This window comes from Gigantopelta aegis, chromosome 10 (assembly GCF_016097555.1).
Source record: "Gigantopelta aegis isolate Gae_Host chromosome 10, Gae_host_genome, whole genome shotgun sequence".
NCBI classification, from domain to species: Eukaryota; Metazoa; Mollusca; class Gastropoda; order Neomphalida; family Peltospiridae; genus Gigantopelta; species Gigantopelta aegis.
The window spans coordinates 16,466,398-16,492,399 of NC_054708.1; the positions used below are offsets into that span (position 1 = coordinate 16,466,398).

The 26,002-nt window shown below is 36.8% G+C and overlaps 2 protein-coding genes across 2 annotated transcripts in view; one reads left to right on the forward strand and one right to left on the reverse strand.

The window, feature by feature from the left end:
- The window catches only part of LOC121383503 (protein mono-ADP-ribosyltransferase PARP14-like), a 77,344-nt gene extending 68,563 nt beyond the window's left edge, over positions 1-8,781 (forward strand). The window contains exon 16 of the mRNA XM_041513574.1: positions 6,641-8,781. Coding sequence (XP_041369508.1) covers positions 6,641-6,927 — 287 coding nt within the window. The 3' untranslated portion in view covers positions 6,928-8,781. The remainder of the gene's footprint in view (positions 1-6,640) is intronic.
- A 15,878-nt stretch (positions 8,782-24,659) lies between these two features.
- LOC121382855 overlaps positions 24,660-26,002 on the reverse strand; it is a 43,836-nt gene continuing 42,493 nt past the window's right edge. Inside the window, exons 3-4 of the mRNA XM_041512483.1 lie at positions 24,929-25,626; positions 24,660-24,798 (exon numbers count right to left, since the gene is read on the reverse strand). Of these exons, the coding sequence (XP_041368417.1) occupies positions 25,219-25,626 (408 nt within the window). The 3' untranslated portion in view covers positions 24,660-24,798; positions 24,929-25,218. The remainder of the gene's footprint in view (positions 24,799-24,928; positions 25,627-26,002) is intronic.

Here is a 26,002-nt window from a genome sequence, read left to right on the forward strand (position 1 = left end):
TTGTTGGCTTTTCTCCTTTCTCTATCCATTTTCCTCATGATCAAATATTGTGGCATTTGAGTTCCTCTTTTTCTTAATTCCATTAGTTCATCTGTTTTATCTGCAATATATTTTGAATCTACGTTTTCATTTTGTTCTAGCATTTTAATTTTCTTGCATAGTTTAACTTCCAATTCAAATTTCTAAAAGCCTAGCTAGTACGAAATCGTCTTCCTTCTAATTTCTTTAAGTAATGTTTCATGAAATAGATGCTAATTTATTATAAATTGAATTTAATTGATTTTGAAATATCCAAACTATAAGCTGGCCTGTCTCCATACTGGCATTTTATTTCTCAAATGGTTTCTTTAATTAATTTAAATTAACATATTCTTTATAAGTATAATAATGAATTATTAAAGTTCCATATAGTCCTGTGCCTGTTTTAATTTGATTAAATTTAATATGTAAAGTGGCCTGAACAATAGCTATTTTTAATTAAATGTATTACGTTTTAAACAGATGGTATTAAATTACTAGTTGTAATGAAAGTCTCATTTAGCTTGTTTAAGTTTTTTTCTCCACATATATCTTTTACGATTTGGATATAGTTCTGTAAATGGATCATTTAGATCCAAAAATTTCATAGCTTCATGTTTTTAAGACTGAATGATTGATGTTTACATATTTTTAGTGTCTTAATTTTGATTTAAAACGAAATTATGTCCCTACAAAATTATGGATTTATCTTTTCTCAGATCAGCAATATAGTCAAAGATATTTTCATAAAACGTTTTATTGTCTAGTCCAGGTATGTTTATGAGTGTAGTCTTCTCACCTTAATTTCACTGTTATATCTAATATGATAAAATTACCAGAATTATCCATTTTGATTTTATACTCAAAATTATTATTAAACATAACTGTTACCTCTCAAGCATTTAAATTTTCTTATAGGAATTAAATATACATTTATATCCCCACTGAAATTGTATGTACATGTAAATGGTTCTAATTCTGTTGTGAAGTATCTTGTAAGTAATATATATTAAAATGTTTACATTTTAAATAATGTAATATATACCGGTAGTCCTTATGTGTTTGCGGGCCTCTTGGTCCCAGACAATTATGTGTTTTATTTCTGTTTTATTGAACCCTTCATTAACATTTTACCTATTATACATGTAATTGCAATTCTAATTCTGTATGATTTAGTATATAACTAATTTAGAAATAGCAGGTACCAGGGGTGGGGAAAAATAAAATTGTCAATCGGTCCCGCTTGATGTCATCATTAACGGATGGGGGGGGGGGGGGGGGGGGGGGGGGGGGGAAAGGAATAGGAATAAAAAAAAACATAACATCAGTGAAAAAAAAAAAACCCACCCACCCACAAATTGTATATATTTTACATAATGGAATAAATATTATAAAAAAGGAATAAAAGTTATGAATTTAAATCCCATATACGTATAAAAAGTACGAGTATTCAGCACTGTGTCCTGAAAATTAATAAAAGATCGCACCGTTGAAGCGTTTGAAAGCCTGAGCTAGCACATGTTTAGACAAAGAGCTTAATAACGTCATCACTGATTGGACGAAATTTGAACTCTATTGGCTCTTGCGATAACCAGTACGTGTAGCTGTTCTGCTTACTCCCACTTGTTAACAAAAAAGTGGAAACCTTTTGTTAATTTTAAAATCCTTTATAATTATTGGATAGACTACATTGAACAGTCAACAATAAATACATTTATAGATTATTTCAGTATATTTTATGCTATTTCAAGCAGTTTGTATTGCACAAAAGTCTCTTGCTTCGGACTGGGAAACTCGATGAGTCGACCCGACAAAGCTCCGTACATAGGTGTTGACAGGTGTTGATTGTAACCAGTTGCAAACTCTGGGTCCTTTGTTTTAATTGGGAGTGTAATACGTTGATGGCTCTCTCACCAAGAATGGTGTTATTGTTAACGTCTGTTTAATCTCTTGACCGGCTCAACAACTTTGACAAAATTAATGTCTAACCTAGTGGCTGTGGATTGACACTACTGTAGGTCCGACTTCAGTGACTGACGATATATACTTAGGCAGACTTCAAAATCACAGACGTCTTGCCACTAACCATATTGACTACTATTTATTTATTATTTTAAATCCTGCATGAGATACCGATGTCTGGGCAGGCCGGTCCACTTGACGGATAAGAATTTGTTCCAATAATAGAAATGGACAGGTGCTTCGGACCAACAAGAATGACAAAAGTGGGACCGGCAAACACACGTTTTTAAAAAATAATTTCGGTCTCAGAGATCGAAAATCGGTCCCAGACCGGGAGAAAAGGGCTTTTTCCCACCCCTGGCAGGTACATGTAATGAATTTGAAGTAGATCGAATACTCCAATGGAGAAGACAGAAATCAATTACAAACAACATACATGTACATGTACTATAAACCGAGTGTGTACGGAAGATAGGGTGTGGATAAGAAAAAATACACAGGAGTAAACATGATGATTACAGGGATGGTGTTGATAGCAATAATTCTTAAGACTACAATATTAAACTTCATTCCTTATAAATATTCAGTCTCGGACAATGTGTTGATACAATAAAAAAAAGTGTTCTTTTTATACGTCTATGATGGGTTGTATTATGGTATGGAATTGTCTATCCGTCCATCCGTCCATCTGTTAACTTTTTTTGGTTGGACTATATCTTGCATACAGATATATACAGGACCATCAAACCTCACATGTAGGAACAACTTGGGATGGCGGTGTGTTGTGTACTATTACTAGGTCACTGGAACCTACTTTTCACTGTCTACTGCACATAACAGTAAATCCTTATCCGGACCATATCTTGCATACAGATGCATATAGGACCATGAAACCTCACATGTAGGAACAACTTGGGATGGAGGTGTGTTGTGTATTATTACTACATGTAGGTCACTATGACTGCCAATGTCGGCCCACTGTCGGTTGCCAATATCAGCCCGCTTTTGGTTGCTAACATGGTGTGCAATGGAATGAGTGTGTGTGTATATATATATATATATATATATATATATATATATATATATATATATATATATATATATATACACAGGGCATAAAATTTGATTTTTTCAGACAAACGATATATCGTGCGTGTGGTTTAGTGTTTGCACGAACGATTTTCTCCAGTGATTCAAATACAAATAAAAAGGTTAACCGGCAACGGTAAGCAAAGGAGAATCTAAGATGAGCGATTTTCGTAGCTTTTCTCCAAATTCTTATCATAAATACTAAATTATTATTATTATTTGGTATGCTTTGACTAACTTGAAAGCTGCCGTTTACATTTCAGCACACTACCCCATCGGTTCTGTTACAGGGGAGTACTTGTTGGTGCCAAACAATAGTCTGAATGAAACAGGGATTTCCCGCGAATCCTCAATCGATCCAATCGATGCTGCAGCTCAGTGTTTCATTATGTTCTAATTTCCACTTCGTTATTTTAAAGTCCCTGATTAAACGTACCATTTTCTTCGCTGTGTATATCATATTTTAATAAACTGATTTAGCAAGGGTTGTGTTTGTTTCAGAATTAATGCATATATTTCAACGTAACAACACAGGTGTCAAAAAGTAAATAAATATACTGAACTTCACATACGTTTTTTTTTCGCTTTCTATTTATTGCACAAGTTTATTGTGCGCAAGAATATATACTGCGTAGCGGTTTCGTGGTATGTTGTTGCTCACGATAAACGTGTGCAATAAATAGGAAGCGAAAATAACGTATGTGATGTTTTGTATTTATTACATATATATATATATCTACAATGTATCTATATATCTATCTACCTATTTATCTATCTATCTATCTATCTGTCCTATATATATATATATACATGTGTGTGTATATATATATATATATACGTGTGTGTGTGTATATATATATATATATATATATATATATATATACATGTGTGTGTGTGTGTATATATGTACTGAGCAAAAAAAGAAACTTCCGATTTGTACATATAGTATTTGTTGTGTTAAAGAATTCATTGTGTAATGAAATTATATAGGTAGTATTAGCCTTGAGCTGTATTATCAGGATTCATGAATTTTATCGATTATTTTTGCACTGTTAATCGTCGACAACGTGAAATTCAATTTGCACGTGCATGCATGGTTCGACATGTCCCGTGTAGTATTCTATCAATTTGTTTTACTTATCTTACTGACATTGTTGTCAAGTGAACGAAAACGCTTCAAAATTTGTAAAACAATTAACGTTTTTTACATTGTAGCATTTTTAGTATGCCAAGAATACCCAATAATTTACGCGAACGGGCGATTGGCATGCTTGATGCTGGCATGTCGACAGAAGACGTTGCAAGGCATGTTGGGAGTTCTAGTCGAGCGATACGAAATCTTCGCGTAAGATTTCGAACGACGTGGACGTCCGCGTGTTACAACGTGTGGTCAAGACCGCTATATCATGAACACGCATTTGCGCAATCGATTGCAAACTGCCACTGCTACTGCTGCTAACAAACCTGGGCTTCATAATAACCGAATCAGTGGGCAAACTGTTCGTAATCGTCTGCGGGAGAACGGTTTACATGCATGACATCCTTACGTCGGATGCGTTTTAACGCAACGTCATTGTCTTAATTGGGCACGTGTACACACTCATTGGATACGGCAACGCTGGAATACCGTTCTTTTTTCGGATGAATCCAGATTTTCTTTACAACGTGGTAATGGCAGGGTGCGCGTCTACTGTAGGAGAAATGAACGCTATGCTGACTGTTGTGTTCTTGAACGAGATCGTTTCGGGGTTGGGGGTTGTGTCATGGTCTGGGCAGTCATTGCCCATGGTTATCGTTCACCACTAGTCGTCATTGATGGCAATTTAAATTTAAATTTAAATTTAAATGCTCAACGTTACCGTGATGACATTCTCTCGTCACGTCATTCCTCTGTTCCATAACAACACCAACATCTCGATTTTTCAGCATGATAATGCCACCTCTCATACAGCTAGAGACACTGTAAATTTTCTAAGGACAAATAATATTGATTTCATTGATGACTGGCCCGCTAAAAGTCCTGATCTCAACCCCATCGAGCATGTCTGGGATAGTCTGGACAGACGATTGAGGCGTCGTCCCAACCCACCTGCTAACGTCAACGAACTTCGTCAAGCGTTCATTCAGGAATGGAACAATATTCCACAGGCAGAAATCAACACTTTAGTCAATTCTATGCGCCTGCGATGCACTGCATTGGTCAATTCAAGAGGTGGTCATACCCGTTATTAAGTGGGTTTTTTTTTTTTAACCCCTACCACACTTGGTCAAAATTTCTCCCAGTTTCTGTTAACCTATGGTCATGATTTTTGCACCAAACGATGCACCATGGAACACTCTTTAAACGCATATATAACAATTATTCCTCTGGTTTGTTTTCATCAAGTTATGTTCAAGCAAATTTAGCAGAAGTTTCTTATTTTGTTCAGTATATATATATATATATATAAACAGTGTATCTTATAAATCACTGTTCAATGCTCCTTTTATGAGCTCTGTTTTAGCATAACGTACCAAAGTGCCAGATGTTACGAATACAGCTCTTAATAAGTCGTGACATCATTTGTAAATAAAAATGACACCCCATCAACATAATTTTTGACATTGTTCAAAGCTGACCCTTCATTTGTCTTAACCTAGCTTCACTACGGATAGCCAAAAATTGTCCGTACATATGTTGCATATAACTTTACATACGTCGCCATTCTTGTTTGTATTAACTGTGAAATCGTCGGGGAAAACCACCATTTTTGTGTACGTTTTTCACTAACGGTGTCCTTTTTGCATGTTTTCGCATTAGATCCTGACATTTTACAACTCTATAAGTAAATGTCCAGCTAAGGTGATGTCACATTTAATAAATACTCATAAACCGCTTTAATTTCCAAACCGCATATTGTTTTCCCCACACGTAGCGAAATGATCATAAGGAACGTGTGACTATGTTTCTAAATGTTATTGACACTTCTAATGACAGTGCCGACTTTGTAATTGACCGTGATGTCAAGTTCAAACCGATACATTGGGTTTTTTCTCAAACCTGCAATGCTAGACCCGTTCTGTTGTTTTATTCCAAAAACAGTTATAATAGCCAAAACACGCCAGTTTATATTTTTCTGACAAGCGATTATAGTTTTTGCACAAACGATCCGTTGTTCGTGTCGATATTGGTTTTGCATAACTGACAGACGAATGACAAAATCGTTCGTGCCAAATTTTATGCCCTGTATATATATATATATATATATATATATATATATATATATATATATACACATATACATATACATATATAATAAAACAAGGAACTACATGTGTATGCAGTGCTGATGTTGTTGTTTTGTTAATGCTCATGGATATTCATTGTTGGTTTATCATGTCAGCATGCTTATATATCCTTGTTTAGTATGAAATTAACATCATTTTAACATATTTTAAGGAATTTAAGTTTTACTTATAGAATATAAACTTTAAGATGATTATGATACACATTATATATAAATACTCAATTAGATTTTACCAAATTACTCATTGAGTGAAGTAATGTTTGGGTTTTTTCCTTTCATTTCAGCAACTGTACATGGTGATGGTGTATACTTTGCAGTTAATGCAAGTTATTCTGCACACAATACCTATTCAAGACCAGATGCTCAAGGCCATAAGCACCTGTACTATGCTTCTGTTCTCACTGGTGATTTCACACAAGGACAGCGTGGGATGAGAGTTCCTCCTGTAAAGAGCACAAACCAGTCTCAGTTGTATGATTCTGTTGTTGATAATGTTAATGGACCGGGAATGTACATCATCTTCAATGACACACAGGCATACCCAGATTATCTTATTACATTCACAATTTGAGAAATCTGTGGAAACAAATATTCCTTAACTTTCCTTTCAGTTCTTTGATAAATTATCTTGCAACTCCCAAGAACTGTAGAATTATAATACTTTTGACTATTTCATAAGATAAACATCTACATTCTCCATTAATTTTTTACCTATTACATATCTTTGTACAAGTGATAAAACAGTAAAACCTCCATTTTGAATTTTGGGGTCTTTAATTGGTTTGAATATTACACTTTTAGTCCAAATTTGACAGCTGCAACTAACTGAAAAGTAATTTAATCACAATTGTATTACGTTACAATCGTGATTAAGTTTTGATATCACATATTGGTAATGGCCGATTTGAAGGTAGTATAATGTGTGGCTCTTTCATGCAGTTATTTTAGCTAGGACAATCACATCATCTATTAGAATAATATAATGAAATTGTGGAGAGGAGTAGGGGTCTGCTTAGCACATGGTATGTTTATACACTTATTCAAGATTGATCAGTCTTTATTTTGTGGAAAATATTAATAGAACTTTCTGGATGTGTGATGGCATTTTGAACCAACAGTCATTACTGTTGTTGGATGTAAGCTATTTTTACAGAAACAGAGGATAATAAACGAGTTACCAGTTATTATCAAATTATTTCACTCCAGACTAATGACTTGATAATAACTGGTATAATTGTTATTCTTATTACCCCAGCTATTTGGCGTTTTTCAAAGTTGTTATTTAAGATATACATTGGCTAAACGTCCATGTAAATAGAAACAACGTAATTTTAAGCCACTTTACACTGTTCTGGGTACTTCTTTAACTAATCTGTATACATTTTAATGATGGTTCAGAGATAACTTCCAAAAATCAGTCCTATATCTTCTGTAAACAAAATCTATAAGGAATTGCATTAAACTACCATTTTATTACAAGTTTAACACTGAAAACAGAAAGACATAAACACAAAGGCTTTAAACTACGTGACATCATTTTGTGTGCTCTGCCATATCGTGATGACGTCATATTTAGTACTGACAAGGTGATTGGTTTAATTGTAAGCGTCAAATTGTCCAATAGTAGTGTATGTTAAACCAATGCAGAATTCTTGTAAATATGTGTACATGTATGTGGATCATTTCTTACTACCACTAATTGACATACAGTCAGTTTTTTAAAAAGGTAATATACATGTCCCCATTGTATTCACACACTGCATGGTTACTGATTATATATACTGCATAACCAGAAGTATACTAATTTAATATCCAGTTGTCACATGTTTGGATTTATTTCTTTGTTTATTGATAATTCAGTTCAGTTAATACAATAAATTGTAGGCCAAGGATTCAGATTTATATAAAAAAAACTTTGTACAACATTTAAATTTTTGTGAGATAAATTAATCATCTAAATTTTAATTATTTTCCTTGGACTGGATGTTTTTTGGAAGTCATTACATTCATACACACAATCTATTTATGATATAAATTATTTGCATCTGGATTGTGCTTCATAATGTTACAGATTTATTTTGTGATTGAATTATATGATTAACGTTGCAATTCTATGTATACATTATGCATGCATTATTAGTGATGTATCATGTTTGCAATTCTATGCATACATTATGCATGCATTATTAGTGATGTATCATGTTTGCAATTCTATGCATACATTATGCATGCATTATTAGTGATGTATCATGTTTGCAATTCTATGCATACATTATGCATGCATTATTAGTGATGTATCATGTTTGCAATTCTATGCATACATTATGCATGCATTATTAGTGTTGTATCATGTTTGCAATTCTATGTATACATTATGCATGCATTATCATGTTTTGTTCATAACATAATTAAAGTTTCTCTTTTATGTAGGCCTCCAGTGAGATTCATTTTCCATTAACACAATTTTAAGTTTTTGCTTGTGAGTTTTTTGATACAGTCCATTTACATAGTACCTTCTCCATATTTGCAATTCCGCAAGCGGGCATTCAGCATGCCAAAAAAACCAGTCAACCAATGAGCAATTTTTATGTGTCACTTTTTCAGCATGGTAACATTATAATGCAAATCATTTACTTTCGGCTTAAAATACACTTCGTCAACTTAAATTTTGTATAGCAATCTGCTTGCGAAAACGGAGATCTGTAAAAGCACATTTCCATGCACAGAATCGAGTTAATAGAAAGCAGGCTTCACATTGACCATCATGATAATGACAATAACACCAACTCGCTGAAAATGGATTGTAACAACTCAAATTAGCGGGCCTCAAATCATGATTTAAAATTTTATGGGAAATATACTTGTTCAGTTCCTTGACCTACACATGTATGTTCATCAGAATTGGAAATTATTTTTCAGTAATCATGGTAATGGTGAATGTTACATGACAATGGGAGGTAGACTTTCAGTTCCATGATTTTGCCGACTTAATACAGCTTCAAACAAGAAACTGGAAATTATAATTTCCGTGAAATCCAGGGCCCGTGCTTATAAAACGTTTTGTTTACAAATTATAGATTAAATCTTAATTTTTAATACCGGGGTGAAGACAATGCTAGAACAACCAAGGTATGCGACTTGATTTACATTGTCTCTGAAGTAAAAGATAAAGCAGTACAAAGAGACTAACGATACAACTGCGAATGCTTTAGTAAACTAGTCTTGGAGTGGCAGTCCTCTTTGTGGCAATGCAAGAGGGATAACATAAACTTTGTGGCGATGCAAGAGGAGTGAAATCTCCAGTAAAGGATTTTCTTAGGAGTGACTGTCCTATAGAAGAGGCACTAGATAGTGATACATGGAATAATCCACTGTTTTACCAAATTTATTCCCATTCATCTGCATTGTGCATGTATTATTGTTTTTTTCTTTCAGAATACCTTGGATATTCCATCAGTTTCTTTTAAAAAAAAGGTGTATCAGGAAAAGAAGATTTAACCTATGTAGTTTGATTGTAATTTGTAGGCCTAAATAATTTTTATTTTATTTATTTAACCAGAAGGTTCCCCCCTCAAAAAAAAAAGAGAAAGGTATTTGAGATGGCATGGGTTTAAAACTTAATAAATTAAGATGGTTTTTTTATGAATTTTATCTTTATTCATTATGAAGTTACATGCCAATTCATCGGTTTCCTTTTGATGCAAATGGACAGTAGCCTAAAAATTAATATATTTTCTGCCTGAGTAAAATATAATAATGCATGCACGCTATGTGTGTGTGTGTGTTTTTTTGTGCACGCACATGTATGTGTTTAATTTGGATATTGTAAATATTGTAGTGTAAATACTACAGCAGTAGGCTACTAATAAGAATATCGAAAGAAAAATAAATCTGTGAAAAAAAAAACTAAAACGATTTTACCAAAATATAGAATGTACTTTGTTATCATATTACAAAGCATAAAAACTTACTTATTTTTTTATTACAGTAACATTTGGACGGTTATCTCATCATGTACATATAAGTCTTGATATCAAGACTTTAAATTGGATATGTTTTTTGGCGAATCGCTTAGACTTAAAACAGACAAGGACAATCATTTAACTGACTTTTGGATTAATCCCTGTAGTAATGGAAAATCCCATTGTTGTTTTTATATGTGTGCATGCATGCGCTCATGTTGGTGTGAGTTAAAACTATAAGATAAGATTTTGATTTTGTCCCAGAATAGTATTAGCTAATTAAATATGATTAACTTTTACCATAACACTGAATAACAATTGTCAAAACGTAGATCTACTAGATAATTATGGCGTTTCCTGTCCATTCCAGTAAGCGGACGACTTCCAGATTTGAAAAATACATGCAGTGTCTGCAATATGTTTTGAGCTCAGTTTTCAGAAAGACTCAGCCCAAAACCACAGAAACTGAGTCTGGCGGAGTCAAAATATAGAGCATTTTCTACGTCTTCTGCTGCTGTAGTTCGTGCCAGAACAGACGTGGTGTGTTTTGTCACATTCGATTCAGTTTCAGTGCATTTCTTTTTTATACCATACTCGCAAGACCTTAAAATCGATGGTCGGCTAACAGACTATCTTTGTTAAATCCTTAATCGCCCTTAGCCATTAAAGGTTGATCACCATGGGCGACCGGTCAACTGCTAATTTTCAACCCTGTATGTATATTCCATACTCTCTTACACCCACCTCCACCTGGCTACAGGCTAATTAAATAAAATCCAAACAAAAACACTATCACACATACTTTAATCATTTGTGTTGTATTTGTCAAGACAAGTGGTGTATGATCAGTAAGTCTGCTTTATTGTTTTGGTTTTTGGAAAGTGTTAACATGCTGGCAGAGGTGAAAGTAAATTGACAGATGCTGTAATCTCGGTTGTTTTAGATGGTGTGATATAACCCGGGTTTATAATCTACATGGGAATGTAAAAATGGTGTAAGGATAACCCCAGTAAAATGGAGCAAGCTATACCTTAATTGGTTCAACTGTGGAGTTAAATTAACCTTGCTTAACTTTTAGCTCTGAAAATTGCTCCACAATTTCCATTATGTAGACATGTAGTCTAAGTTAAAAATCCTTTTTGTAAATGGACCTATAAGTATCAGTAGAATAAGAACAGTGATTTAAATGAATAGCAAAGTATTAGTGCATCTGGGAATTGTAAACTTGATATAGATTACCTGATAATCTGTACATAAATCCCATCCCAACCAATGCCCCACAACAGGTATACCAAATACTGTGGTATGTGATATCCTGTCTATGGGAAAGTGCATATAAAAGATCCCTGGCTGCTAATGGAAAAAATGTAGGCTGTTTACTCTGACAACTACATGTATGTCAGAATCACAAATGTTTAACACCCAGTAGCTGATGATTAATTAATCAATGTACTCTAGTGGTGTTGTTAAATAAAACAAACTTTAACTGTACATATTTCTTATTTTGATGCAGAATCAGGTTCCATGAGTTGATCCACTGGATTTTAAACATTTTGTAGTTCACCAAGTGTACACCTATCACTGATTACCAGTAAATGAATATTATTGCGATATATTTTTAACTTTCATTATATATTATGTGAAAGCTGTTCAGCTCTTATTTATGTGTAACAATGTAAGTTATATTTACACCGGTGACCCTTTTTCTAGTATAGTGATATATTTTCTGTGTTTTTGTCCATTTGTTAATAACATTAATACAAGGTTTGTTGCCAGTATATATGACAGATAAGAGGTAGCTTTGTAAAACTTAGTGTTATATTAATTTAACCTCTCACATGTAAATACTAGTAGAAATATAAGAATGCTATTCCATGCATTTTATTAATATAATTTATGATTACAATTCTTATATGTGTATTTATGATGGCTGACAACAAAGTGACTTAGTAATTCACTAAAATATATATCTTTATAGCAGGGTTCAAACTTAACGATGGCACAGACGGCAATTGAGGTTGTTGAGATATATCTCAATTCATGTGAGTTGGGAGCATCACTGATGGCACTTATGTGCCACTGGATAAAAATTACAGCCGTCAGTAACACTCCTTTTATAACAGCAAAATGAATATATCTGGTGTACATATCTGCCAGTATTTAACGTGTACATTTGAAATATGTCTACATGCAACAAAATATCCTTTCAGTCATATTTATATTTACTGTAAAAGTCACCTTTTAAAAAATTGCCTTTGACAGGCTCAGAATTGCCGTCAGTAGGCTGTTTTGTTTTTAAATAATGTGGGTGACAAATCCGTAATGGTTTTGGGGTTGATGTTTTGTTTTTTCTTAAATGTAAAACTGCTTAATTTAGGTGGCTGCTTTATGTAGGTGTATCTGTGTATGTACACCACGGTCATTTTCTTCATAGGTTTTTTATTTTCAGGGGGTGCATGGGGGTGGAGATTTCTTTGATTAAATATATTACAAACCTATTTTTTAAGTTATATTTGTTGCACTTTTCATTTAAAATTTTGCTTACTATATCAGTTATAAATGTATGTCTTAAATTTTGGGGGAGGGGGTCTTCGTTTTTTTAAACCATGTGAATTGTTTGTTGTTGGTTTTTTTGTTTATCATTCATCCATTCAAGGTTTATTGAATATGATATTGGTAATGTATAGAAATAATGAATTGAAAACTGGTGATATAATTTTGTTTATTAATAATGAACTGAAAATTATGTGTTTATGTACTGTATATATGTAACATGTATGTTGATTTTAAGTATGTGAGATTTGAAAAAATTTATATAGGTTTGTTGCTAACATGACAAAATAGGTAAAGGTGACCTAATATATGGCATACAACACTCCCCACTGGCTTAAACCTGACAGCAGATTGACCCATTGGGTTATTGAGAATGATCGTTCATGACAAAGTCACCTGAACAGTATGAAAGGTATTCTTTTAAAAGCCAAAAAAATTCAGTGATGAAAGGCACCAGATTTAAAATAGCATTTCCCTTTCTCTTTAATTACCTTTGAGCTCAACTGGAATGTTTTTTCATTATGCCATATATTAGTGTACTATATTATACCATTTAATGCCCTGTTTTGAAACCAAAAATGTTGTGCTTCCATATTAGTGCTTTATTCTTTCTTTTTTTGCATATAGTAATTACAAATTTTGGTGTTTTTTTCCACTACAATATAACCTGTATAGCCCATTTTTGCTATTTAATTCCAATTTGCTTATAGATGTGTTTGGCAGTAATAAAATTTAAAACACCTAAATTGGCTGTTACTCTATAAACACAAACTATTTTATTAGTCCCTTACCGGTCCAACTGGAGGAGACTATATGCTTCATTTCCTACATTTAGTTTTACGGATGTTTAAAAAAAATAACGTTAACAATATATTTTTAACGATATGTTGAGCCTCTTCTTCATCCCAATAATAATTATACAACTGATTCTTAGAGCTAAACACATAAACCTATGTGGCATCTCAGCTGTTAACTTAACATCCACAGTTTGTATCCAAAAAGGACAGTTTTGTTGAAAAGGCACGTACAGTGTTTAGTTGCATGATTTCAGAGAACTGCATAAAACTGGAACAACGGCAAAGAAAATGAAAAGATTGCATCTCATTTGTTGACCTGTGCCCTTTCAAGCTATGACACTGCTGTTATGATATCAATGGTCGCAAAAGCAACAGTTTAAAAAAAAACATTCTGACTATTGAATTTACTTGTTAACGTGAGGATTTAAATGCCGATATGGCTAAGTCACAAGAATCTGCCGCATGCAGATGCTACGGACTCTGGGGTATTGAAAAAATGAAGCATTTACCAATAGCTATTTCATGTGAAATGAAGCCAGCACGTTCTGAAATCATGTCACTGATTCGATGCAGATATTTAACCAAACTGCGCTGCCTGGGTATTGTGGGTGTTCAAGGTGAATGTTTTCTGTGTGTATTTTGCTTGGCCACCTATCATTGGTGGTGTTTTTGAAAATTGAACTATTTAAAACAAATCCCAACAAGTAAAAGTCAATAGTTTAAATTCTTAAAAAATTACCTTCAATGCAAAACGTATGTGGGTCATTCTACAGAAATCATAACTTTTCAAAATCCAAATTCAAGATAAAACAATTAAAATATATATGGTTTTATTGTTAACCTTTGGATATGAGATGAACAAAGAAACATAAAATCGTATCTGGTCACGCAGTTCTGTAATCGGCCTGCACGTGCAGACACGTACTCCATGAGCAAACTCATTATGTCATTGGTGTTACCTCTGGGTGTCCCTAATAACATATTTGGAATAACTTTAGCATTAACAACAGCCCTTGGGATTTTTTTGACTGGCCAATCAAGCCACTCGCAGCAACACTTTGACTCGCCCGTACAACTTTTGAATGGCCTGCGACCAAATTTCGTTAAAACATTTAAACTGCACTTTTAAAACATATCATATTATACAAACAATAATAACAACACAAAAGAAGGAAACAGAACTTGTTTTAGTTTTATTCAAACTGTTTAAATTAAAGTATAATTATTATGTTGTCACGGGACCCTTCTTTTACCAAGTCAATAACCATGACCATATGACGAGGAATTAAAAAAAAAAACCTATCATTTCAGGCACTGTCATGATCATAGCAATCTGCCGTTTGAAAACAAATTACAAACCAGCTACACTTATTACTGTTTTAACATGCTATACTCACCTTGTTTGGGATCCCACATTGTTAGGTATCTCCGAGACCCAAAGCACTACTTACCTCTCTAATTGCCTGTTGCATTAATGTAGCACTAAGTCTGATCACAAGGTCTTCTTTTGATAACGTAGCTGACAAAACTTTCTCATCTATGACCTGCTCGTTAGTGGTTACTGGCAGGTTATATGGGTTTCAATTTTTACCTTTTGTTGTACACTGAGACCACCTCAGCGTGTCTCCTGGTATGTTTTGTGTATCAGCTGGTAGTGCTACATCGTTTACCAAAAGTTGATGTGGATTATCATCCTCATTAGATGCCGACAGACTGGTAATCTCTGGCATTGTCTGACTGACGTTCAACATCCATGAAGTCATCCTTCTGGTTGTATCTGACATAAATCTCTTTCATCTCTGACCTGTTCATAATCCTGATGTCTTTGTCATCTTCCAGAGGACATACTTTGTACAACCTTCCATCTGAATCCAGCATTTCAATAACTCTGTACAGCTGACTTCTCCAGTGGTCTTGAATCTTATTACTGCCCTTGATGTTTCTATTCCTGAGATATACAAGAGAATCAATACTTACCTTGTTATCTCTAAGCACTTCATCATGGCAAGCCTTCCTCGCCTCTGCCTTAATTCTGGTATTCTCCCCTGGTTTTTCATAGGCTTAACCTAGCTTCTCCTTCTGTCTTTCTAAATCTTACCTCCATGTCGTTTGTTGACTGAGGCTCTCCTACCTCTGCCACTGATGACAAAATACCCACTCTAGGTTTTGGTTTCAGCTAAATAGCTGTAGACCTTAAGTTTACAACTCGAACATGAAACGGTTCGTTAAGAACCCGAATTAGAGTGTTTATCACCATCAAATTCGCAGGCAAATATCCCGACTTACCTTCTATTTGCTCCACCACAGCATAGCCACCCAAATTGTGCTCGTCGGTTTGATAGATAGCATCAATTATAGCAGCAGACTCAGCTGAAATGCAGACGGAGTGTTCTCCAGTAATTTTGACTGTAATTAAGACGCTTTTCGCCTGTTGGGCAGTCTGTAGACTGGTTATCCAGCTTTGATGTACCGACCTGTTAGTCAGTTTCCTTAAGAAATTCTTACCATGGTCTTTAGCCAGCAATTCTTCACATTGGCTAATAACCTTCATCCTCAATATGTATGGTACTTGCTCCCTCCGTAGCCGTGTGGTTTGGTCTTTGGGTCTATTTACAACCAAGATTCCTCTGTCAGGAACTAATTCGCCTAGTGCCTCGATACCCAGTTCAATATATCCACAGTAGGGAATATCCAGTCCATTGGCAGTCTTAAGCGAGAGCCATCCTTGTTTTACAAGAAGCTCAATACCAAGTGGAGCAAAGTTGTTGTTGAAGAAATCCTTGGTTATGGTAGTTACCATTGAATCAGTATCTAACAAACAATGAACGTGGACACCTCCCATGGATACTTTAACTATGGGAAAATCAGCAACTGCTCTAGCAAATACTTGATCAGAAACAGTATCAGACCCGGATAAGCCAGTACATTTCTCCTCTACTGCCTGACTCACAACAATAGAAGGCTGAAGTTTCCTGCCTGATCTTGCTGGTCTTCAACCGAACCTCGTCCTCTTGTCGTACCACCAAGGTACTGACTTGTACCCCTTCTACTGTGATGTAGAAATGCTCTTTCTACCTGCTCCCGAAAATCTCTAAATTTGAGACCATTGTCTGACCCATTAAATTTACTCACCTTTATCTCATTTCCAATATAAAGTCATTGGTTGAGTAGTCTTACCTTTGGCGCTGTTCTCATCTTGTTGTTTAGAACTCAGCAATTCCTCGTTAAGCTGTCGAGTCATAGCCCTTTCTTCCTGTAAAGCAGCCCGTAACTCTGCCACTTGATCTTTTAGCTTTTTAGCCTTATCCATCTTGCAAAGCTATTATAAATTCAAGTCAGCAGGGCATTCAGTGATATGTTACAGGAAGCGAATCATGCAATGCTCATGCCAGAAGCCATTAATATATTTTCTATAAACTTAAACTTTTATTTAATATATTTAATTTGTAGAGGTTTTTTTTCACAACTTAATTATTAATTTGATTGCAGATCTAGTTTAAATTAGTTATTACTTATTGTAATAAAGTAATAAAATAATTTATTCTACTAACTTTATTTTAGGTATCAGAACATAAGTAGTTACTAGTTAACTATTTTCATTCAGCTAACTTTATTTCTGGATTCAGCGTATTAGGGGTTAACTCTATGTTATTGTTAGATTACAACCGACCTATCCAAGAACCTTTATTTTAAATTTATTTCCTCCCCAGATGCTCTTAATCGCCAACACCCAGACCTGTTTATCTCTCATGTTTAATTATGCCCTGGCTTCGGACCATCACTGTCCATTAGTGTGTCCACACACGTAAAGAAAGAACCGGTCATGTGAAATTCAACTCTAGACACCAACTTGCAGCTGGCCATACAATAGTTACACGCCACGCCTCTTAATGCGATAATAATTTGTAGGGAGATTCCTCAGACCACCACTTTTACAATTTTACCATTAATTCCCTTTTACTTATTTCAACTTTAGCTTACTTATTCAATTGTCAGAATAGTTTGATTAAGTCATGCCAGTATAGTTCAGTTACAAGTATTTAACTATTAAAACTGTACCTAACATAACATATCTCAATTCACATTCATTCACTTTCACCATTTCAAAATCACCTACCTTACATTGTTTGTGGCCAATAATAACAACAATATATATTAATACATCAAAAACACAATACCTGAATCAGTCTGTAAGTCGAATGTTAATTATACTGATAGTGTCAATGTTTGTGCACCACACAATTGTAACCTCAGTAATACATCTGGTCTCTCTGCTAATGTTGTTTTAATGCTCTTTGATCTCTGGTCCTAGCTTCTACCCCTCTGGCAACTCTTGGAAACATCACAACTCCAGGAAAATTTCACACCTCTGAAAATGTTCGCACCTCTAAAAAATTTCACACCTCTAAATCACTTCACACCTCTGGAAGTACTGGCTGTATAAGTCAGTTGTGTATGAATTCCATCGTCATTACGTGCATTGATGTTTTTTTCTCATTACAAAGATTACCAGTATCATCTATTTAATTCCAGAATTGTTTTGCAGAAATGTATGTTACAATCATGCAACATGGAATTTCGTCATTTTCTTCAATCTTCTGATATACATGTATGTGTTGCTCACACAAATATATATATATATATATATATATATATATATATATATATATATATATATATATATATACGCACGTCCACCATAACTGCCTTACTTTAACTTTGTTTAACTGCATGAACTCTGCATAATGTTTTCTTATTTTGTCCCATCGTAAATTATTTTGCTTTTGTATCTCTGTGTGCAAAATGCATAATTACTAATTAAATCTGTGTATCATATTATTTTCCTCCAAATATCCCTTCATCTTTTATAAACAATCTTCATTTCCCATTCATCTGCATTTCTAAGTGTATAGTCCCATAACAGATCAATTACTGTTAAAACAATTATATACACTTCTGTTGGATGTTACACAGTCTTGTAATATTTTGCACCTTTCTTTTGCATCTTAATCCTGTTGATTCACCATCCTGTTCCTTGACAGTCTTGTCGATTCACTACTTTTGCTTGACAATCCAGTTGGCTCACAATTTTTTTTTTTTAAAATCTGTCAATCCTGTCTGTTTACAATTCTGTAAAACTTTGACAACTGACAATCCTGTCGGCGACGCCATTTGTGGCTGAGTGCATAAAGCACCCTGACACAAAAACTACACAAATTCGATCTCGATTATATTCTTTAATCCATGATGATAACATATAGACAATGTATATGAAAAGGAGAGTTGGCCCCAAACGTCTTTCTCTCCTGCCAGATATTCTCCCTCCCTTTCTCAGTGAACTATCTTTCACCCCAGTCGACATCACACACACACACCTGACCAATACTGGCAGACCATTACTGTCCTGGGTTCCTTAAGATAACGCCAGTGACAATGTTTACCATATATTAATGTCCCAAGTGTCTTGGAGGAATTTCCCAAGTACCTCAAGTCTAAAAGAGAAATAAACCTCAGACGCCTTAGTGGTGTTTATGCATGTTTAGTATAATAAAAGATTGGGTGCTTTAGTTGAATCCCTCCCTCACACACACACACACACACACACACACTTTTACAGGTTAACTGGACCCGATATCGGTAATTTTAAAGGGACAATTAAGGCATTTGACCTGGTATGCGTATTCAACGATATATAATGCACATTATTGCTTAATATCAACAAGTATAATCGTATAGTTAATTAATAAAACGGTTAAATGTGACCGCTATTATATTATTTTGTACCATCTCAGCGAGCTGGTGGTTACGTAATACATAACGTGTCACGTCAGGAATTAATCTTCGAACTGAAGAAACAAAACATACCTGATTTATGTGGATGCATCGCAATATTCTGTAATAATAGTCATCCCAGTAAGCCAGCAACAATTATATATTATTTTTAATACAAAATAAACCACCAATGTCAAAGTGTTGAAATAACTATTGTTTTGTACATAAATTAACCCACGTACTGAAATTATAATCGGAGTGTTTTCTTAGTTAATTAATCTTTTCTTTCCGTGGCCTGTGCCTGTGGTTCCTGATTGGCAGTTGTATATTTAGACGGTCCCCAGACACTGTATCTAGACACACTAAAAAGACGTGCCTCTTTTATTAAGATCACAGGGTATTGTGTGTTAACCGCACGGACACCCCTCTAATCGTCCTGCTTTACTACTGTAAGTAATTCTGTACAACCCTTGATTACGTAGACTTTCCATCTAAAATCACAAAACTTACCAATTATGTAGTCCCAAAGAAAAGAAAATTATCACTCGAGTATCGTGGGTGGTCGTTTTTGCTCGAACATAGCATACCAATAGGCCTAATAATATGCTCTTTGTTTTCTTTGGATTTAAAAAAAAGAAAAAAGTACTATAACTCTATCGTTCTATTGATGCAAATTGAAGTATATTTAGTCAAATAGTTTATTATACTATCAAGTAATTTATGTTGTTTTACAAGTCAGGTTGATGAAAGCGAAGCGCCTTGTTGTAAATTAGAGCGTTTGTTTACACTGTGCATAAAGGAGATGGACGGAGCTGACGTCACTGCACCCCAAGCTATACCACCGGACGTCACAAAAACGAAAATTACGCGTTTGTCATTTGTTAAAGTGTCAGTATGTGTTGGTGGTCCGGGTATGCATATTTCCAACACATAAGGCTCTTGTTTGAGTTTACTCTCCCTTTAAGGAATAAAAAAAAACCGAATTAGTAAAATTAATGGTTTTAGGAGTTTGTAAACTTTTGTATTTAGATGCTTGTCTGAACTTTATTGTTAATGAAAATGTTCATGGCCTGTGAAGAAAGACCTCACACATGAATGACAAGCAGACGACAACAAATCGAAAGTTAATAACGCGAACCGTGAATGAAAAAAACCCGAACGGAGTTGGAAGCATAACGCAGTTAGCAACGTTCAGGGCCGTAGCTAGGATTTTTTTTGTTTGGGTGGGTGGGGGTGGGGGGGGGGGGGGGGGGGGGCGCAACTGAGTAGTTAATAGTCTAAAACTCCTTTTCTTTAAGTTTCTATAATGCTTTCGGAAAAGATTTTCTGGGGCGGGCAACTGCACCCCTGCCCTCATACTAGCTACGCCCCTGATGTCGACGATATAATCTTTACATTGCAGTAACACATTTATTTTACCATTATGCATCTGTGATGCTGCACATACCCGTTTAAGTTTCAAATCATCCTAAAAATATATGCTAAGTGAGCAAAAGGGCATCTTATTAAAAAGCATTGTCATTGGTGTTATTAATGGACATTGGTGTTACTCAGTACCTGGTAACACCAATGACAGGTACGTAACACCAACGACAAAATAAGTAAATAATTAATTCATGCTCTCTAAAGTAACAGTTGAAAAAACTGAAAAAGTTCATGTTGTAGCAGACAAACTATATGTCTATAACAACATACAAAAAGTTTCTTAAAATAATTAACCATTACTTAAATAAGATACATGTACAGTGAAACTCCTCTAAACCGGACACCCTCGGGACCAAGTAAAATGTCCGGTTTTAAATGGTATCCGGTTTAGAGATTTTTAAAAAAGGACCGTGAAAAATGTCAGATTTTTAGGGAATTCCGGTTTATAGGGGGTCCGGTTTTTAGAGGTTTCACTGTAGTAACACCAATGACTGTGAATCATCCTTCGTTTATATTTTGACAACACATTCATGAAACAAAACTACTCACAATTCTTCATAGGTCTGTTGCTTTTGACAAATAGGTTTTATGGCCAATATCTACTGGTGGAATGTTTTATCCAAATAACATACAGTAACACCAGTGACATAAAATTCGGAGACAAGCTTATATTGCCTACCATTTTTTGCAGGCTCGTAGCTATTGGAGGGTCCGGGGGTCGGGGGTCGGGGGTCGGTCGATCACCCCTACCGGTGACTTTTTATTTTTTTCAATATGCCCCCGGACCTCCCTAAGCAATTCGGCACTTCATGTCTCACCATAGGCCTAAACGACCCTCCTCTCAAAATCCTGGCTACAGGCCTGTTTTGAATACGGAAACTATTCACAAGATTTATTCTTTAAAGCCCCTTTACACAGAGCTGCGACCTTTGTGCCAGCTTTGAGCGACCAAAATATGGCCAGGACGCTCAATGGTTGCCTAAACCCAGAAAATCCTGTTTCTATGTAATTACTCCAGCGATCCTTGTGCCTCCCTTGAACCACCTACTAGCGACCTGTGCAACCTATGGCAACCAACGCGACTATGGTCTACATAGGCGACCCCCGAGCAATGTTTGGGCAACCATTGAGCCTCCTCTGTGCCATCATCGGCGACCAACAGCAACTACGGCGATCACTGGGCGACCATTCAGCTATACTTCTGCCTCCTAGGCGACCTTTGAGCATTGTTTGGGCGACCCCTGGCGACTGCTGGGCAACCTGGAGTGCCTGGGTATATATACCCTCTGAATGGCACTTTTCCATCAGTTTCATCCTAGCTGCCAAAGTGAGAACATCTCCAGAAGATAAAGATTTTGGGATGAACAACCAACTCCTCTTGCATACTGCCATCTTACAAGGTCACCAAGCACTGCAGGTGAACCAGATGGTCATTGCTGTCCTTAGAAGGATGATAAGGCACAGAAGAAGGAGACCACGAACCTGGTGGGTCCGCCCCTGGCTGACACAACAAAGAAGGTTACAATTCGAGGACTACAGCCAACTTATGCAAGAACTGCAGCTAGAAGATGAGGGGTCCTTCTACAATTACCTTCGAATGGAGCCAGCGATGTTCGATGAACTCCTCCAAAGGGTTGGCCCAAGAATTGCTAAGCAAAATACCAATTGGAGAGCAAGTTTGGAGCCTGGTCTGAAGCTAGCTGTGGCCCTCAGGTTCCTTGCTACTGGGGACAAGTACCCTACCCTCCAGTACCAGTATCGTGTGGCACATAGCACTATCTCTATCTTTGTGCCAGAAGTTTGCAGAGCTATCCGAGAAGAGTATAAGAATGAAGTTGTCCAATGCCCAAGAAACCCCCAAGAGTGGCAGACTGTTGCAGATGACTTTAAGAACCGGTGGAATGTGCCTCATGCATGTGGTGCCATTGATGGAAAACATATGGCAGTGCGACGTCCTCCCAACACAGGCAGCCTCTACCACAATTACAAGGGTTTTTTATCTGTGATCCTGCTTGCGTTGGTGGATGCCAACTACACATTTCTGTGGTGTGATGTTGGTGGCCTTGGTACGATGTCAGTGATACACCATTCTTCCTACTTGGTGATGATGAGTTTGCCCTGAGGACCTATATGATGAAGCCATACTCTTCCAGGGGACTCACCAAGGAGCAGCGGATCTTCAATTATCGTATATCTCGTGGCTGGCGTGTGGTGGAGAATGCATTCGGCATTCTAGCTTAGCGATTTCAAGTCCTCCTCGCAACGATGCAGCTGTTGCCTGAATCTGTCCAGGATGTGGCTGAGGCATGCATCTGTCTTCACAATGTAATGCTCGAAAGATATCCAGCCCTACAGAATGCTGCACTTGATAATAAAGATCAGAATCACAAACTCATCCCTGGAGAATGGCGACAGCAAGCAAACATGCACGATGTCAAACAAGTAGTTGGACCCAACTGTGACACTCGAGCAGGGAAACAGCTGCAAGAGTACTTCAGGCTGTATGTCAACAATGCTGCTGGATCTGTTCCTTGTCAGGACCGTATGATTTGAGCTGTTGTGTGTGTGGAACAGAGTTCTCATACTCATGGACTTGTGATTTGATGTACACATACTGATATATTGTAACTGGATGTTTCTATACTGATAAATTGTTATGATTGTTTGTTGGTTTTGAATTTGTACTTTTCATAAAATAAAGAATGTAGTCGTGCATTTTACATATTTGTTGATGTAAATGTTCTTATAGAAATGTAATAGAAGCAAAAACAATAGAAAAAGCTTAACAATAGAACATAAGTAAAGAAATGTGAAACAAACACATTTATAAGGCTGTGGCGACCTATATTGTAAATGAAACAACAACGTTTTCCAATAAACTTGATTCAACATGAACATTTAATGATGAACATTTTTATAAAACTTACGTTAAAAAAACAGTATGGAAACGCCTATGGTATGGCAGTCTATGAAAAAACTTATGGTAGGGAAGTCTATACACGTCAACATACACAACACTTTAGCTCTACTCAGAGTCACTTGCAGTTGCTTGGAGTTGAGGGGTGTTAAGTGGCTGGTCACTGATACACGACTTGACTCTCTCCTCCCTCACTGGCTCTGGCTGAGCCAGATTGATCAACGGCGTGCAGAGTGTTAGTGTCCAGGTACCTTAGGAGGCTCAAAGCACTAAAACGTAGAGAGGATTTTGGGGTACTGGTTGAGGCGGCTGATGGAGCAGTTCATGGGCGTGGCTGAGATGAGCACGAGGTGTTCAACTGGGGAAACTCTTCCTGCAACCAGCGTGGCTCCATTGACCCCCAGACGAAGGTGGGGTTTTCGACATGGTTTGGCCACTGGTTGGGTGGGGGCTGCCACATGTGTTGACTTGGTGTCTGGCCATATGATGCCAATGAGGACCCAGGGTAGCATGAAGCGGCAGCAGCAGGTGCATGAGGTGGAGGATTCAGGGGAGCATAAGTAGCAGATGAATTGGGCTGTGACCTGTGTGCTGTCTCATTCTCATCTATGTAGTGCATCAGCAATTGCAGCATGTCTTTCTGGCAGCGTCGCCAACAGTCGTGATTAAGGCTCAGAAGTGTGGATCGGACAAACTCAACAAATCCCAGCCTCTCTTCGTCACCCTGGGGTTTCAGGTGCTCAAGTACTTGTTGCTGCATGGTAATTAGGTGTGTGCCCTGATCCTCAAGTGACGCCAGAAGTTGATCATCTGCCTCACCCCCCCTTCTACCACAGGTGTTGAGCTGACCTCGAGGACCTGTTGTGCGGCTTGAATTGCTGCTTGGTGGGGTAGGGCCTCTGACCTCTGGTGCATCGGGATCATCTGGGGGTATTGGGTATGTCACTAGCAACTTCGCCTGAAGCTTGTTTGGTTGTGGATGTAGCTGTAGCTTGTGGAGATGAACACTGTTCAAGCTGAAAATATATAAATTGAAAATGTGATAATTACAACATTCAAATAACAATGGCAAATAGGAATAGGAAATTTGTAACTTTTGAGATTGAAAGGGAGACGTGCTCATGCGAAAGAAATACTAGTACTCACACTGACTAATGGCCTCCTGTGCACACATTCAATGTGCACCCTCAGGAACTCCAGCTTGGTGATGACCCACCGGTCCCGGTCAGTCACCTCTTGATCTGCAGCCTGCCCAGACTTTGTTTTCATAAGCTTGCCTAGACGTGTCCTGAGACTTTTATACCATACTTTAAGCACTGTGACATCATTGCCCATCTCGTCAGCCTTCTGCTGCCACAGGTATTCCTTCCTCTGTTGATTCTTATATTGGGTCATCCTTTTATCATACATCTCGGGATGCTCTCTGAGCCATTCCACTATGGACTCTTCTTCTTTTGTGAGGTTTGGTGAAACCTTTTCCTTTCTTTTCCTTTTCTTTTGGGTTCGGGGCACAGACACCTCTGAGTCAGTACTTGACTCATGCACCACCTGATGGCGTCTGATGGCACTTGCGGCCTGTTAATCACCATCACCTTGACCATCAACATGGGTATCTTCATCCCCTTCACCTTAGTCTTAAAGACCTTTATTCTCTTGACTTTGGGCAGCATGCGCTCCACCATCAGGTCCACCACCTTGGCCAGCAGGGATGTCTTCTTGGCGATCACCATGGCCAGCAGGACCTTCTTCTTCAGTAATCCTGGCAACTTTGCGTTTATTTGCCCTTTGTCTTGAGCACTTGTGTGCCTGTTGAGTCTTGAGTCGAGTTGTTCACCCTTCAGCGTCTGCAAACACAATGAAAAACTGCAGGTATCAGCCCTCTATTTATAGGTAGGCCGAGGAGTCACTACAGGTAGCTCGAAGGAGGCAGAAGCATTATCATGGAGGCTCAAGGGTTGCCATGGTCGCCGAATGGAGGCACAGCGGTCGTCACAGTTATCGTTCAATGCACGCTATTGGTCGCCAAAAGGAGGCAAAAGGGAGGCAGAAGCATTGCCCAGATTGATGAAAAAATTGCAGCAGAATGCATCTATTACCTGGCGACCATTGGGCGACCACTGTGCCTCCATTCTGCAACCACAGCAATGCTTGTGCCTCCCTTCTGTCTCATTTGAGCCACCTTTGAGCCACCAACCTCCTCGGCGACCTTTGTGCGACTGT